At 42.3% G+C, this 18,541-nt stretch overlaps 1 protein-coding gene across 8 annotated transcripts in view; it reads left to right on the forward strand.

The window, feature by feature from the left end:
* The window catches only part of cpne1 (copine I), an 85,480-nt gene that overhangs the window by 29,269 nt on the left and 37,670 nt on the right, over positions 1-18,541 (forward strand). For 7 of the 8 annotated variants that reach the window (XR_009514167.1, XR_009514166.1, XM_059981060.1 and 4 more), the window contains one exon: positions 16,598-16,729. Coding sequence is in view for 6 of the 8 variants with exons in the window: in XM_059981060.1 (XP_059837043.1) it covers positions 16,598-16,729 (132 nt within the window). In the remaining 2 variants the exon portion in view is untranslated. Of the gene's footprint in view, positions 1-14,204; positions 14,297-16,597; positions 16,730-18,541 lie in introns of those variants that run through there. The other variant, XM_059981061.1, reaches the window with a different exon arrangement.

The raw sequence follows: 18,541 nt of genomic DNA on the forward strand, positions 1-18,541 counted from the left end.
ATATAAATGTATGAAACAGCAGCAATAAAAGATGAAAAATGATCAGTGCAGGATAGAGTGTCTGAGTTGGCAGAGGTGGGGTGGCAGGGCATTCAGACAGGGTGTACATATGTGTATTTCTCTTGTACAGCAAGCTTAATAGTTCAAATCCTGGATTTATAAAATGCAGTATAATATCGTGCTTTAGAGCAGTGATTATTAAACAAATTTTGATATCTGGATACAAGAAGAAATCTCAGTGAAGCTTGGTTTTAAGAAGCATCACTAAAAGTAAGCATTAAGGTCATGGCAGTTGAAGATGGACTGATTAAAATTGGAGGTGCAGGAGCCATAAATGAATTGGGTCTTGACATAGCAAAGGCATGCTGTTGATGGTGATCTCCACTGTAATTGAGCTGAAACAGCCAGGAGTCCTGCTAATGTAATGATTGAGCCAATGTGTCAGTTCCAAGTCAGCTGTGACATCATGACGTCAAGGGTACTGAAACTGACGTCTCTTGCCTTCCCAAATAAAATTTTCTAATGTCTAAAGTATAATCACTGCCTTTTTATGGTGCTTTTGGAGTTCTGTATACACCACATCAACTACACTTCCCTCAAAGTTCAAAATAAATTTATTATCCTATGTCACCACATACTAACATGAGACATTCACAGTAGAACTGAGAAATACAATAGAATTAACGTCTTGATTGAGTGGACTTTGAGAGGATATTTCTAATAGACCGAAGAACTCACTGACACTTCACAAAAGAAACTATCAAAAGAGCAGCGAAGACATAATAAATAAAAACTCTGGTTTTTGTGACAACTAAGTTGTTGTATACTGTTCTGTGCACCACAGTTGAAGTACGCTGAGAAGAAATTCCATGGTGTACAGAGATACTTTCTGGAATGTTTCCACAGATTAAGGAAGTTAGTTATACAGAAAGATTGAAGAGGGTAGGTTTTGCCCCTTGGTGCACAGGAGGTTGAGAAGGGATCTGAGACATACTAAACATCATGTGGACAATAATGCAGTAGAAGTGATTGGCCAAGGATGTGACTATGGATAACTGTATGAGAGTTTTGATGTTAGGGACAGGAACACACTGCCATATGAGGGATGTCCTGTAGTGGTATTCAACAGAAAAAGAAGTGCATTTGCAGGGTTCTGGAGAAAAGGGCGCCAGAGTGTAATGAGCTGGATTGTTCGAGCTTCATGCTACAGACATTGAGCCAAATGGCCACCTTCCCTGCTATAAGCTTCCTATCTCTCCGATTAAACTGGCAGCACCCAATCTAAAGCCCTTAATCACTTGGGTGCCAATAGGTTGAAATTTATCTGGCATTAGCACCTTCTTAATTGAGTAAAATTGGCTCCAAGTGAGTTCCAAGGATTTTGTCAATTGGATGTCACCCAGCAAATTAACAGGTTTCACATCACAAACTCTGGTAAATAGTGTAAACCTGTTTTGACAGTGCTCATTGCAATATTTGTCTGTGTTTTTGGTAAAGCTATAAGACATAGAGACAGAATGAGACCATTCAGCCCTCCAGGTCTGCTCTGCCATTTGATCATGGCTGATTTATTATCCCTCTCAACTGCACTGTCCTGCCTTCTCTCCACAATTTATAACACTCTTATTAATCAAGAACTTCCAGTCTCTACTTTAAATATACTTAATGACTTGGTCTCCACAGTTGTCTATGGCAATGAGATCCAACATTCACCACCCTATAGCTAAAAAAATTCTTGCTCATCTCTGTTCTCAATGGATGTCCTTCTGATCTGGTCATAGACTGTCCCACTGTTGGGAATATCCTCTCAACGTCCACTCTTATCTAGGCCTTTCAATATTCATTGTGTTTCAATGAGAATTCCCCTTGCTCCATTCTTATAAACTCCAGTGAATACGTCTCAAGCCATCAAATGCTCCCCATATGTTAACCCTTCATTCCCAGGATAATTCTTGTAAACCTCTGGGGCCCCTCCAATGCCAGCGCATCCTTTCTTGTATAAGGGACCCAAAGCTGCACACTGTACTCCAAATGTGGTCCAATCAGTGCCTTAAAATGCCTTAGCATTCTAATCTTCCTGAAATTAAGGCCAACATTGTATGAAAATAGAAGCATTTTAGCCCATTAAAGCTTTGTAGACTCTTTATGTATAAAACCTCATTGAAATCTGTCAGGAGACTGGAGAGGAACAGCATAACTTTCATCGTAGATTCTCCCTTGAAAACAGACAGGTGTGTAAGTTTTAACAGAAGGTTTTGCATATTCAGTAAGATTGTTTTGAATTGTATATTTGGTTTTGTATATTGTATATTTGTTTAATTCATAGATATACAGCAAAGAAACAGGCTGTCTGGCCTGACTCATCTAACTTACTGAGCTGGTCCTATTTAGAACATAGTATGTTATAGCATATTACAGGTCCTTCAGCCCACAATGTTGTGCAAACCTTTTAACCTACTCTAAAATAAATCTAACCCTTTCCTACCCCATAGTCCTCCATTTTGCCCAAATCCCTCTGAACCTTTTTTATGCCATGGACCCCAGGTTGGAAACCTTTCATATCCATGAACTTGTCCTAAACATTGAAGTTGCCAAGTTTTGTCTCAGACAAATCCATGGTTAGACATTTGGAGTGCAGTATATAGACTGGGTCATGGCACACTGACATGTATTGGCCTCAAAAGTACTGCAGCTGAGATTTTCCAGCATGTTTTCAGAATCCCCAACGTTACAGGGAGCGATGGCATAAACTAAACATGAGATGATGACTGGATAGAGTGGGTATGTTTTTCTTGGAACATATGAGGCCAAGGATGACCTGACTTGATGAACGTGTATAGGGTGAAGGGTGAGAAACTTTTCTCTCTAAAACAGGGGTTTCCAACCTGGTCCACGGATCCTTCAGTTAATGGTAAGGGTCCGTGGTATAAAAAAGGTTGGGAATCCCTAAATCTAAGTCATCTTGTTCTTGATTCCCAACCCTGGTAAAAGACTGTGCGTTAGTCCCAGTAATAAGGGGTGGTCAATGTTATTTCTGATGTTACGTCAAAAGGCATAGGAACAGAAATAGGCCATTCAACCTGTCGAGACTGTGGCCTATTCGATCATAGCTGATTTATTATTCCCCTCTACCCTATTTTCCTGCCTTTTCTCTGTAACCTTTGACATCCTGACTATTCTAGAACCTATCAACCTCTGCTTTAAATGTACCCAATGCCTTGACCCTCACAGCCATCTGTGGCAATGAATTCCACAGATTCACCACCCTCCGGCTAAAGAAATTACACCATATCTCTGGATGAAGCACTAGATCCTTTTTCCTCCTCATCTGATATAAATAGACATCCCTCTATCCTGAGACTGTACCCTCTGGTCCCAGACTCCCCCACTGTAGGAAACGTTCTCTCCATGTCCACTCTGTAGACCTTTCAATATTTAGCAGGTTTCAGTAAGATTCTCAACACCACCACCCCCCACCATTCTTCTAAACTCCAGCCGGTTTAGTTGACAGTTATGTAATTCAGACTTCTTTTTCCGGAAGTTTTGACAGATCTCCCATGAAGGAGTATCTTTTTTTTATATATTTAAAAGGGAGTTATGATCCAGCTGCATGTTGAAAGCATTAGGCAAGTTAACAATTTGGTATGGACTAGCCAGAGGGCATGTTTCTATGCTGTAGTACTCTATGGGGGCAATGACTCTCTCCAAGTGGTGTGGTGAGCTGCCTCCTTGAACTGCTGCAGTTCTTCTAGTGCAAGTACTCCGTAGTTGTGTTGTTTTCCATCATTCAGACCCAGTAATTATGGAGCAAGTCCATTTAGTGTGGCTAAAGGGATCAGGGGGTAAGAAGAGAAAGCAGGTGCAGGGTTCTGAGTTGGATGATCAGCCATGATCATACTGAATGGCAGTGCAGGCTCAAAGGGCCAAATGGCCTACTCCTGCACCTATTTTCTATGTTTCTATAAGCCTACACCTTCAATAAGATAATGGCTGATCTTCACTTTCCAGCCAGGTCTCCATGTCTATTGATTTCCCAGGTGACAGAATCCTAGAAATCACAGCATTGAATTAGGTCTGTGACACCAAAAACTAGAAAATTGTAAAGTCTGTCCTCTGGATGAAGCAATTCCGTTTCACTTTAGTGCTAAGTGGGCGACCACGTATCCATTTCCAAATAGCTCAGTGCTATATAGAGAATGCTGAGAGCTGTTAACACTTGGAAACTCAATGACTTTGACTTCCTGTTGATTTGTGTATTTTAAGAAAATCCACATAGTAAGGAAGTTTAAAATGATTTCTGGGTATTGGTTAAGAGAGTCTTTGCCATTCCAGAGACAGATGTAAAGTTGTGGAGGCCACTTCTCCACTTAGTCAATTGCCATTTTAGATATGTCTCCCTCATTAACGACATGCCTGAAGCGGTTTAACAGTTCCAGAAAATGGGACAAGCGTGTTGTTTGGGCCGTCTTACTTTATTCATGCAGATATCCTCCCTGCCCCCAACCATTGGCTGGCTGTATAAATAACTTGTGCCTCTCAGTTTCCTATCCTGAAGCACATTTCCCTGTCATTATTACTTGTTCTACAAATCACTTCCTGACCTTGGTGCTAAATGTACCCATAGCAAATTTCACCCATGTCACCTGCTGAACATTGTAGACGTGCTGTTTTGGCACCAGAATGTGCGTTGACCTTGGGTGGGTTGGTTGTTAGTGTAAATGACGCACTTCACTGTGTGTTTCGATAAATTGACATGAATCTGCTCCTACCCCTCAGTGATGTCTGATTTATTTCCGCCTGAAATGTCTTCTGGTGGGGATGTATGAGGAGCTATGGATATCAGAATCAGATTAATTATTGACACATGACATGAAATATCTTTGGAAAATCTTGTGTGAGGGCAGGTTGTAATCCTACAATCTTACAGTAAACAAGGCAGAGTTCTTGGAACTTCTTGGAAGAGTGATTTAATTAGTGCCATGGAAATTAATTTGATCTCCATTTCCTAAATTAGGATTATGCTTAATTAAAATGTATATATTCAGCAGGTGAAGAGGGAAACATCAATTTCTCTGGTGGGGTAATTCAGAACAAGTGGGCACATTAAGGAAGCATCTAGAATGGGTTCCCAACCTTTTTTATGACAAGGACCCCTACCATTAACTGAGGTAGATTTGAGACAAATACTTAAATTGTCAAGGGATAGAAAGATCCAAACAGACTCCTAAATAGGATTTGTGTAAATAAGTATGGATAGGGTGAGCTGAAGGGCCTGTTCCTGTGCTGCATGACTCCGTGCTTCGAATCACTGGGTGTGACCACTGGTGAATTGTTATGAACACCTTTAGTCACATGAATATGCAGGGAACAGAGATGTGGATCACGTGCAGACAGAAGGGATTAGTTTAATTGGATATCATTGGTGCAGACATCATGGGCTGAGGGCTGTGTTCCTATAGTTTGGTTCTGTTTGTCACAGTGCAGTGGAAATGAGGCACACTAGAGAAAGTGTACCTCATTACTCCACTTCACTCCAGGGAGTAAAGGGGCCCAGTCAAGGCTGAGATTGAGTGTTGTTGGGAAATTGTGAATCAGAGGCAAGTAGAGGAATTGGAGTACAACTTGGTCCTGATCTCATTACATGGTCTATGTTCATGTCCTGAATAGCTTACAGTTGTTTAATTAAGAGTTACAAAAGTAAAAAAAGAGTTGTGACTGGAGCAATAAAGGAAAGAGGAAAAGTAATCATGGTCCTCTCAGCAGATCTGAGATAACAGTTAACTAATGAGATAACCGATTCAAGTATTATGATATCCACCACTGAGCACATTTCAGTGAATAATAACACACATAGATGATTATATTAAAATTCAAACAAGCATAGGAAAGTTAAACTACAAAGAAAATGACAATTCTGAACCCCAATCCAACAAGAATGCTGAGTCAATGCCTGAGGAGTGAAGGCTTAGTCATTGACAGATTTCTGGAAATGAAAGAATTTGAGATATGTGGGACTAGGGCAGGAACATGATAAGCTGTGATCTTCAATTGTGGGTGTCCTTGAGGGCCAGAATGGCTTATAGTTCCTCTTTGTGTTTTTATTCATTAACACATTCAGTACAGTTGCAGCCCACACACAACAGCAATTTTAGTGAACTAAGATGGAGTGTCTTGCATACATAATTTTTTAGACTAAAGCAATAATTAATTGCCTTGTATTTTCCCCAATTGCAGGATGTCTCAAAACATTCATGACGTGGGAGATGTGGTTTCTGCTGCAGTGCGTTCAAGTGCAGTTAATTTGCATACAAAAAACTCCCATAAATAGCAAGTTGAAGCAATAATAAGGTTGCTTCATGATGATCAAAGGACTTGTTAGGCTAGATCACAACTAGCTGTGAGCATTACTGTCAAAACCAACATCAGTTTGCCCATTCTGCTGCAGGCTTTCTGATGAAGATGTCACAGTTCCTCCAGCAGAGATGCATATAGCAATGTTAGAGCGACTCTTTGGAAGGGAATTAGGAGGTATGTTTTCACACATAGGAATTGGAATCATTTTCTCAAAGCTGTACATCTTTGGTAAATTGATCTTTGGTAGCAAGATCAATAAAAAAATGGGTCTATTAGCCAAATGAATGTGTTCTTATTATGGTATTGTTGCTGGTATTGTGTTTAATGTCCATTCCTAATCAACTTTGAACTATTGCTTTTCTTGTGTTAAGAATTTATTCTCGGCAATGATGGAAAATGGTGATATAGAGTATATGATCAAAATGAGAGATTTTGCAGATGCTGGAAATCCAGAGTAACACACAATGCTGGAGGATCTCAGCAGGTCAGACTGCATCTATAGAAATGAATAAGCAGTCAATGTTTTGGGCCAAGACCCTTCATCAGGTCTGGAAAGGAAGAGTAATGCTGTCTGACCTGCTGAGTTCCTCCAGCATTTTCTGTGTGTTACTCTGGATTTCCAGTATCTGCAGAATCCCTTGTGTTTGATATATTTCCAAGTCAGGATGGTAAAAATGGAGTTGAGAGACAAGATATGTAGGGTGATGGGTGAGTGGGCTGTTCCTTTTCATTGGGTCCTTTCACTTGAGAGTAGCTCTGCTTTCGTGTCTAATACTGAAGGTATTGGCTTTGACCATATGTCATGCTTTCAGTGCCATAATGGAAGGGTTGATCTGGGGTTTGTGCTCAGATCCCTGGAGTGAAGTTTGTAAAAGGTAACCGACTTACTGTGTCAGCAGTTGTGATGAGCAGTTAGACTAAGATAACCATTGTGGCATTTGTCCGGAAGTATTTACTGTACACTGTGATTAATTAACAGTATTAGGTAGCAACTCATAAATCCAAGTAATGTTGTAACAGGAAGTGATGACTCAAATTGAACTTCAGTGGAAGCTGATACAACACAGGTTTGAAATATTTGACAAGTGGCTGTGGAAACGGAAATATCATACAAGATCAGCAATTAAATCACTTCATCGCTACTTCAGTAAAATAAAACCAATGAGATTTAGTTATGTGGGAAAAATGGGTTTGTTTTACAAACAAAATAAGTGTTAGGGAGGAGTCATGAGATCTCAATTATCTATGGGCATTGATTTAAGTTCAAAATTCATTTATTATCAAAGTACGTATGTGTCACCATCTACCACCCTGAGATTCATTTTCCTGCAGGCATTCATAGTGGAACAAAAATGTAATGGAATCAATGGAAAAACTGCTCACAAACAACAAATGAGCAAAAGAAGACAAACTGCAAATACAAACAACAATAATAATGATACTGAGAACAGTATTCTCATTGGAATACTCCATGAAAGTGAGTCCTAGGTTGTGGAATTAATTCAGTGTTGTGCTCAGTGAAGTTAACCTTGCTGGTTGAGGAGCCTGATGGTAGTTGTAGGGTAATCACTACTCCTGAACTTCTGCTGTGGGACCTAAAGTTCCACATTGTGCTTTCTACTCAATGGCAGCGTTGAGTACAGCCTGGATGATGGGTGCTGCTTTCTTGTTCAATGGAAGAACTGGAGGAGAAAGAGGAATAATTTTGTTCACACCCAAAGAGTGATGAAGGTCTGGAGCAGGCTAGCTGAGAGAATGTAGGGGGCAAGCACTTACATTTAAAATATATGTGGATGTGATGCAACTTTGGGGCTGTGCCTGAGAGCAAAGAAGTAGAATTAGGATAGTTGCTATTTGGATTACACAGACGAAAGGATGGAGTATGAAAGTAAACCAGCCAGTAATGTTAAAGATGGTACAAAAAGTTTCTTCAGATACATAAAGTGTAAAAGAGAGGTGAAAGAGAGTGTCAGACCGCTGGAAAATGATGCTGCAGAGGGAGTAATGGGGCACAAGGAAATAGCAGACAAACTGAATCAGTATTTTGCATCATTTTTCACTGTGGAAGATACTAGCAGTATCGTGGAAATTTGAGAGTGTCAGGGGTCAGAAGGATGTGAAGTTGCCATTACTGTGGAGAAGGTTCTTGGAAATATGAAGAGTGTTTGATGGCCTGTATTCACTGGAATTCAGAAGATTGAGGGGCGACCACATTGAAACCTATCAAATGGTGAAAGGTCTTGATAGAGTGGATGTGGAGAGGATGTTTCCTATGGTGGGAGAGTCTGAGACCGGAGGACACAACCTCAGAATAGAGGGGTGTCTTTTTAGAATGATGAGGAATTTCTTTAGCCAGAGAATGGTGAATCTGTGGAATTCGTTATCACAAGTGGCTATAGAGTCCAAGTCTTTTTGTATATTTAAGAAAAAGGTTGATAGATTCTTGATGGTCAGGGCACGAAGGGATATGGGGAGAAAGCTCAACACTGGGGCTGAGAAAAAGTAGATCAGCTATGATAAAATGGTAGAGCAGGCTTGATGGGCCAAATGGCCTAATTCTGCTTCTATATCTTGCGGTCTTACAAATTTCTTAAGCTTTTTCTGAGCCAGCCATTTAGCAAAGCCAACTTAATAATGTGTTTTGCAGGGATGTAGGGAGCTATGATATTCAGTGAGGAATGTTTGAATGAGCTGTTGAAGGAATGAATTGAGATGTTGTGCCCAAGCTCTAGACACAATTACCAATGCTACAGCAAAGGAAATGAGGTATTTTCAAGAGGCTCACAAAATTCTTGGGTGGTTTCAGAGGTGGAGATGGAGGGCAAGGTCAAAAAGGGCACAATTGAGAACCTTGTATTGGTAGACTAGATGGTGCTGAGCTCTTAGGTGCCAAAATCCTAAACTCTAGTCTTGCTGGTAAACTCACTCCAGTCAACAGATGAGCTGAGATGAGTGATATTAAAGGAGGTCGGTATCATGGTATATGGTAGAGCTGAAGCCCAGTGTACAATGTAAAAGCTCACAGGCTTCAGGCAGACTGGTTCTACTTCCAATACTGTCTGCAGGAAAGAAAAGCATGATGCCCTGGGAATAAATGGGTTAGTGACTAAGGTATGACTTTGGACTTCTCAACAGATATTTCTCCAGATCAAAGGCAGTGAAGGTAAAAACAGCTCATTGGGTATTTTGTACATTTGTTATGATGGTGGTTGTCTGTTGGAAGATTTAGGCAGGTGATCCTTTTGTTTAATTAGGAACATTGTTTCCTGCTCACCTTCTGCATTGCTGGGTAAGGTTTATATTTTTGATGTTTTTCACATCCCTGAAGCATCACGAAGAGCTTTACGTTGATCAAAGGACTGTTTTGTAGTGGTAGCTTTAGAGCTTGTTGAGACTATGACTGATCAACTCCTGGAAATCCAGCCAATAACTAGTGGGCCAAAGGTCAAACAGCAACCCCCATTTAGGGGTTGGATGTGAGTGTGGATGGAATGGGCAGGCCATGGTGGCTCTCCAATACATGTATGAGTCACTGTTTTCAGCTGTCACACAGTACATGTGCAGTTGGTGGCCATAAACCTGGTGGGTCCATTACACTTAATGCATTCAGACCAGCCATCCAACACAGCTTAATTGCATTTATCTGTCTGTTTTGCATCTTCTGACCACTTGTGCAGTAGCCTAGGTGCTGGTTTTATTATGCTTCATCCTATACCAGTTGTACAGCTTGCAGGGTTAGTGGCTGAGGCAAAAATTAGTATTTGAAATTAGACAGACAGATGGGTAAAGTGAAAGGTATTAAAATTTATAGGAAATCCAGACAAGTGTCTCTGAGCTGCAGAAATAGAGGTTTTATCATTGGAGTCCAAAGGACTCAATCGATGAACAAGAATTTGGACTTTAAATTGAACCTCATGATGAATCTGCCACAAAACTTTCATTACCGGTGACCAGCAGTTATTTATCTCAGCAGTGAGATTTCTAGTAGGTGAGTTGAAGTTTCACCTATGTGTGTACTCCTTCCCATCTTATTTTGGCTTCTGCCAATTCATTTTCATTGATGCTATCTGACCTACTGAGTTCCTCCAGCATTTTGTGTGCTGCTCTGGATTTCCAGCATCTGCAGAATCTCTTGTCTTTATAACAAGTAACACACACAAAATGCTGGATGAACACAACAGGCCAGGCAGCATCTATGGAAAAGAGTTAACAGTCGACATTTCGGCCTGAGACTATTCAGCAAGACTGGAGGGGAAAAAAGATGAGTCAGTTTAAAAAGTGGGGGGAAGAGAAGAGAGGGAGAAGCACAAGGTGATGATGAACCCAGGAAGAGGGGAGGATGCAGTAAAGAGCTGGGAAGTTGATTGGTGAAAGAGATACAGGGCTGGAGAAATGGAAAATGGGGGGTAGGGAATAGCTATGCTCCATCTGGCAGAAGAAGCAGGATCTCCAGGTGGCCATCCATTTTAATTCCACTTCCAATTCCCATTCCAATATGTCAATCCATGGCCTCCTTTCCTGTTGCGATCAGGTCACACTCAGGTTGGAGGAACAACACCTTACATTCCATCTGGGTAGCCTCCAACCTGATGGCATATCTCGAACTTCCAATAATGTGCCTTCCTCCCTTCAGCTTTTAAATTTAGTCCTCACCTTTTTTCTCCAGTCCTGCTGAAGGGTTTCAGCCCGAAATGTTGACTGTACTCTTTTCCACAGATGCTGCCTGGCCTGCTGAGTTCCTCCAGCATTTTGTGTGTGTTGCTCAGGTTTCCAGCATATACAGATTTTCTCATGTTCTTGTCTTTATATTGACTGAGGTGTCGTCGTGTTCTGGAACCAACTTCTTTAGTGAAATGGAAACAGGTTCAAAATTAATTTTGAAAGGAAGTTGGATGAATATTTCAAGTGGAACTGATTTTAGGGATATGGAGAATGGCCAGGGCAGATGGACTAATTGGAAAGTTCTTTCCAAACAGCACAGATGTAAAAGAGCAAAAGGAATGTAAGACAGAGTAACCCACTAATGTTCACATGTTCTACCAGTCTGCAGTACAATCTTCTATGCGGTGCTGGGGCAATGTCATTAACACGGGTGATCCCAACAAGCTTAATAAACAGATTAGAAATGCTGGCTCTGTTATAGGAGTCAAACTGGACATTGTTTCTCACTTCTGCATGCAACCTTTGTTGAACAGAGGAACACTTTTAGTAATAGACTAAGGCAACTGTTGTTCTCCAAAGAGCACTATACTGTATAAGCTCATCCTTACCCTCTCCCATTAGGCTCTATAATGAGTCCATCTATAGCCGGGGAGGTGAGGGATTTCCCCCCCCCCCCCCACCCATTAGAATGTTTGAGGTAACTTTTTAATTCTTTCTTTCTTCTCTTCTAATATTTGTATATCTGTGCACTTGTAATGCTACTGTGACACTGTAATTTCCTTTTGGATCAATAGAGTATGTATCAATTTTTTTAATACTCCTCCATCGGGAGACTAAAGAAATTTGACACATCCCCTGTCACCTTCACCAATAGGTATTTTCTTAAAAGTAAATCTGGGATGAAACCTGGGATCATGAATTATCTTCTTTAAATAGCACCAATTTTGAATCGATACAGCACAGGAAGCATCCTATCTGGAAGTAATTTGGCTTGGCATTGATAGTAACTCTCTGCTTGAGACTTGCAGAGTTGTGGACACAGCTCAGCACATCACAGAAACTAGCCTCCCCTCCATGGACTTTGTCTTCAATTATCACTGTCTCAGAAATGCCACGGCCCCACCCACACTCTCTCTGAGACCATAAGACATAGGAGCAGAATGAGGCCAGTTGGTCTTCTGTCCCACCCCCATTGGAAAGAAGGTACAAAAGGCTGAAAGTATAAACCAGAAGGCCAGTTTCTATTCCACTGTTGAACACTTCCAAATCCCTGAGCTTCAACCTTCTTTAAGAAGACCACTATCATCCTAAGGTAATGTGCAGTGTTCCCAACTGAAATACCCCCATGCACGTAGCCTTCTTTTGCCACAGTTTTCAAGCAATGTAAAAATGTCTTGCCAGCACAGTAGTTGGTCCATGCAGCTTTAAAAAATAGAGGGAGCATTGGTAATGTGCTATAATGACTATTGCCTGGTGTCTTTGCCATCCACTATCATTAAGTGCCAAGGGAAGCTGGCCATGGCACACAGTAAGTGCAGCCTCCCAGCCAACTTTAACTCACCGCAGTTGGCCTACCACTGAAACAGCTGTAAGATGCCATCTCCCAGGCCCTATACTTGTTCTGGGCACAGTAAAGACACCTGTCTATTGATTACTGCTGTCTTCAATGCTGTAATTCCAAGCTAACTCACCTCCAAACTCCTAAACCTGGAGCTTAACACGTCCCCTTTGCAATTGCAGCCTTGATTTCCAACAAACCACAGTCAGTAAAAATAGGCAGCAACATCTCTGCTGTAATTATTCTCAACACTGGTGCTCCACAAGGTTATATCCTTAGCGCCCGATGCACTCATGACTGTGTGGCCAGGTTCGGCTCCAACTCCATCTACAAGTTTGCAAATGATACCCTTCCTCAATGAACTGTATCTCAAATAACAATAAATCAGAGGACAGGAAGGAGGTGGAGTGCAGAGATACGGTGTCATGACAACAAGCTTTTCCTTAAGGTTAGCAGGTGAAAAGAATTGGTCATTGAATTCAGGAAGGGGACGTGATGCACATGCCCTTGTTTATAGTGGTACTGAGGTTAAGTTTCTAGGAATGAACATGTTGGAAGGACTAGAGAAGACTGACTATCTGATAAAGTGCAGACAAGAATGTCATAATGGTAAGCTACCATCAACATAAAATCTGTAGCACCAGGGGTCCCAACACTTGACCACTGCTATACCACAATCAGGATTACCTACCATTCCACACTTCAGGAAACCTCATCACTTGGTTGTCCGACCTGCAGACAGGTAGAAGCTAAAGAACAAGGCTGCAGAGAGAAGGACAACAAAAGGGTGGTTGCAGAAGGCAGAGTGGCTATGGGATTGATTCAAGTCAGTGCACTGCACCATGTTCAAGGAAAATCCCTACAAAAAGAAGTGTATATGGCCCAGTCCATCATGGGTAAAGCCCTTTTGCCGTGGACCAGTATCATTAAGTATGGGGCCCGTGGACCCCAGTTTGGGAATGTCTGCATGAACATTAGGCTCTTGAATCAGAGAGAATAGCTTCACTCACCCCAACACTGAACTGTTCCTACAACCTATGGACTCATCTTCAAGGACTCTTCATCTCATGTTCTCAATATTTTCGTTTATTTATTATTATTTTTGTATTTGCACTGTTGTCTTTTGTTGTCATTGTTTGTCCATACTTTTGACTGCAATCTATTCTGTTGGCGTTTCTTGTGTTTACTGTGAATGTCAGCACAAAAATGAATCTCGGGATTGTATATGGTGACTGCACTTTGATAATAAGTTTACTTTGATACTGTCTGGTAGGTTATTGCTTTCAGGGGAACTATGATATTGCATAACCTGGAAGTTACTTAAGAATCTGATTACAAATTTCGGCGAAATTGTCTGTAGAGCAAGTTGTTGGTTTTGGTTTTGTTGCAGGAAGTATAGTTTCCAGAGAAAACTAACGAGAAAGTTAGCTGTGAGACAGTTAGGCCCGTCATAATTCGGTTGTGTTTGGGGCCTGCGTTGGGCGCTGGCTTTGCAGTAATGATCTGAGCGCTGCGCTCTCTCCCCGCCCTGGCCCGGCAAGGCGGAAATTAGTTCCATTCATCAGATGTGTGCGTTGCTTTGTGATTGACAACAGCGTGGTCCAATAACCTACACGGGTGCAAACAGTTAGCCAATCATTGCAGGAGGCGGGTATAACTCGGTTGGAGCTGGTCGACAGCAACGAAAGCGGCTGCTGGAATTTGAGGAAGGGCGAGAGCGAGGTGAATATGCTTCTGTTAGCCTGTTGCACTAGTTGTAGCTTTACATTGTAATATGGTGGGGGGGGGGGGACAGTATGACACGGTAAAGGTGTAGCACCGTACCCTCAGTCCAGAGCCACTGCTGTAACTCTGTCTTGCTTCAGTAAAAACAGAGCATTTCCCATGTTTCTGGACACTGAAATCTATCCAGGTCATTCACATCGTGTCCAGTGTACAAGAGGAGAGTTTTTTAGTTCTCGGAATAGGGGCCTGTTTGTAAATTCAGCAATTTTGCCCCTCCCCATTTGTGTTCGGGAGGAGGGTGAGCGCCCCCGCCCGCTGCACTTCCGTGTGGTGGAAGTGGAGGACAGTACAGTACTCCTGCGGTGCTGTGGCCGGGGTGGAGGGGCTCGTCCTGAAATAACTGCGATACCTTCCAAATTGGGAAGCGGCTCCTGTCCGGTGAGGCCTGGGCGAGTAATTGATGAAAGCTCTCGACCCGAATCGTTGCCTCCTCTGTACATAACTGTCTGACCTGCTGAGTTCCTTCAGCATTTTGTGTGTGTTTGCGGGAGTCTTTGTAGATGTCACATCCAACCATGGCAGCGGTGGCGAAGGTAGCAGCTCCGACTCGCACTTCCATTCTGGAGCAAATTCATCAGCAGATACTTTTTTTCCCTCTGGCTTTGTCCAAGATGTCAAAGATTTTGGAAAACAGATTTTTAGTGTGTTGCCGTTCCTTGGAGTCTGGGGGTATTGCCTCTTGCCTGCATTGCCATCTTTAAGAACCATGGTGGTGTTATATACATTTGAATATCTTTGTTGAAGTCCAAAGTGATTTGACTTGCTGACCATTCAAGCCCTTCAGAAGAACCACATTTCCCCCTCTAACCCATCAGCTGGGTGGAGTATATTGCCTATTGGTGTCTAAGTTGCCTGAAGGGTATATGATTAGCAAATCTGCAGGTGTGTGAATGTGGAGAGATGCTCCATTAGTGGGCAAGTTTGGGACAGAGGGACCTCCTTTTAGAACAGAGATGAGAAAGAAATTCTTTAGCCAGAGGGTGATGAATCTGTGGAAGTCATGACCAGAGATGGCTGTGGGTGAAGAAAGTTAAACAAGGAAAATAACAATTATACAGTCCAATCCAGCACTGTGTTTGGTTCCCTGAATTACTGCGGGTTCTTGAATTGTTTGAAGAAGGAAAACGATGGTCATTCAGGCTCTTAAGCACTGCCTCTTTCATCTTACCTCTCCTTTAATCACCTTACACAATAAAGCTTGGACTCGGGAGGTAATGTTCTCCAGTCTTAGGGTGAGTGTTGCAATATCTTCATGATATTTTGTGAAGAAAATCACTTTCCAATACAACCAGTAAATTATTCATGCTCTCATTGAGGAGAAAGCATGGCAGACATTTTGGAAGGAGTACTTTGTTCAATGTGAACATGAGCTGTAAGTGGCTGTGGATGCGATAAACTACACCAGCAAGCTGAGATGCACCCAAAGAGAAATTTTAGCAAATGAATGTACTGTCTACATGAAGAGTTACATAATTAATTTTCCTTTGAAGGTTTATCGAGTTGGTCTGCATGTGTAACAGTTGGGTGTTGGTAACCAGTCACTGTTGCCTGGGGCATTTTGATGATTCATGTTCTGGAGCTGAGTTAGATGGATCTCCTGTGGAACTGAACAAAGTTTCTGCTGTGTCTTTGAAGTGAGCATTAATGAGGAGCCGAGTTAGTATCACACATGAAGAGTTGCAGACCGTTAAATCCTCTGCATAGATGCTGCCTGATCTGCTGAGTTTCACCAGTATTATGTGGGTTGCTCTGGATTTCCAGCATCTGTGGAATCTTTTGTTTTTGTGTAATTCTGCTGCTCAGATGAAATTCCTTTCCTTAATTCTCTGAACAGAGCTGATTTATTTGTCAGATTGCAAAATAACTGATGTGGCTACAGTTTAGGGCTAAACAATAAAAAGTGACAGGCTGGCATTTTCAGGCAATTGCTTTGCCCATTCTTTTCACTCATCTGCAGGAAACAATACAAAGTGCACCTCACCCAATTTTTAATCTGACGATTCTCCGGGTTTTATATTTATTGTGTTTGGTTTTTTTATGCTGTATTAGATCCTCAGTAAAAATAACTTTGTTCTCCTTTACGCTTGAGTACTGAAGAATGGCAATAAACAGATCTGAATCTTATCTGCGGGTGTGCATTGCCAACAGGGTGAATGGGCCCAGTGAGGGAATTGACCATGTGACTGTATGCCCTGTAAAGAAAATGCTTTGAGTACATGGAACTTTTATCTTTTCCAGATGGCGCAGTGTGTGACAAAAGTGCAGTTGACCATTTCCTGTGAGAATTTGATGGACAAAGATGTTGGTTCAAAGTCTGATCCTCTGTGTGTCTTACTTCAGAACACCGGGGCTGATGACCACTGGATGGAGGTAATGTTGTTTCAGGCAGCGTGTAAAGATTTTTTTTTCAGAATCAGCTTTATTATCACTAGCTTGCATGACATGAAATTTGTTTTATTGCAGCAGAACAGTGTAAAGACAAAATTGCTATAAATTAGAAAAATAAATATTGCAAAAAATGGAATTGGTGTTCATGGACCATTGGACTATTCAGATGTCTAATGGCAAACGGGAAGAAGCTGTTCCTGAATTGTTGGGTGTTTTTTGTCTTCAGGCTCCTGTACCCCTGATGGTAGTAATGGGAAGAGGGTGAGTTCCAGATACTGAGGGTCCTTGATGGATGGTGTCACCTTGAGGCACCACCTCTTGAAGATATCCTGGGGGAATAGATGGTGGGGAGGCTCGTGCACGTGACGGAACTGACTGAGTCTACAAACCTCTGCATTGGAGCCTCTGTACCAGGCTGTGATGCAGCCAGTCCTTGTTCTCCACTGTACATCAATAAGAATTTGTAAAGGTCTGGTGACATGATGCATCTCCTCAAGCACCTAACAAAGAGCCTCTGGCATGTCTTCTTCATGGTGATATTACTGTATTGGGCCCAGGACAGATCCTGGGAGGTGCTGATGCCCAGGAACTTGAAGTGCACACCCTTTCCACCACTAACTCTCTTGATGAAGACTGGTATGTGTTTTCTTAACTTCCCCATCCTGAAGTCCACAATCAGTTCCTTGGTGTGACTGATGTTGTGTGCAATCTTGTTATTGCAACACTACACAACCAGCCAATCTGTTGGAATTCCTGTTCATTTCCTTATCTCCATCGGAGATTTTGACCAACACAGTGTCATCTGCCAATTTATAAATGGAGACCTTAATGAAGTCTTAACAAAACCTTGCTTAGTAGACTGGATCAAAAAGTAAATCCATGGAATCAAAGTGGCAAGGTGGATCCAGGATTGAAAGCAAAGGGTAGTAGTTTACAGTAGAGTCCTGCTACCTGAGCCAAGGCCCCTAGCACCTCTGACAGGTATCAATATGTTTGGACTAGCTGCCGTTGGGTTATGGCTTTACATTGTACCAACACATCTTCCAAGTCAACAAGGGTTTCAGTGACAAGAGAACTATTTTCAGTATGTTACAAAGGATGAACAACTCTGATGGGCAGAAGGGTGCAGAGTTGCCCATGTCCCCCTCCCCTGGGAGAATCACAAACTGTTACTGTTACCACGCTGCTCATGAGAGAGAAAGAGATGGAACAAAAACATACTGGGACTGGAACATTTGCTTCAGACAAGGGCGAGATAACAGCCTGAGAGAGAGTTATGTTTATCCACCATGTTATGACTCCCGAAAGACTTATGGCTGCGGAGAGGGCTGTTTATGTGGTACCATCCTGCTCATTAAAATTCCTTGGGACAGCCAGAGTGGGCTGGTTTGATGGGTTAAGTCATTCAAATCTGATTGACACCTGAGACCCCGTGAGTGGGGATAAAAGTGAGGTCTGGGGTGACACCCCTCAGACACACCAGGAGATACACTAGTGAGCAGCAGAAACACACGAGACAGTGTGGGGCATCGGAGACCGAATGAAGGATCGCTCAATTTCACTCACAATGTTTATAGCGAGGCCGGTGGGGGCTTGTGTGTGTGTCCACCCTTGCCTGGGTGATCCACCACAGAAGAATGGTCTAGCTAAAGGACAGAGGGGTCATACTTGAATGACCACAACAACATCTCTCCCCCTCTCCCCCTCTCCCCCTCTCCCCCCTCTCCCCCCTCTTCCCCTCTCCCCCTCTCCCCCTCTCCCCCTCTCCCCCTCTCCCCCTCTCCCCCTCTCCCC

Source organism: Hypanus sabinus, chromosome 9 (genome assembly GCF_030144855.1).
Source record: "Hypanus sabinus isolate sHypSab1 chromosome 9, sHypSab1.hap1, whole genome shotgun sequence".
Classification (NCBI taxonomy): domain Eukaryota; kingdom Metazoa; phylum Chordata; class Chondrichthyes; order Myliobatiformes; family Dasyatidae; genus Hypanus; species Hypanus sabinus.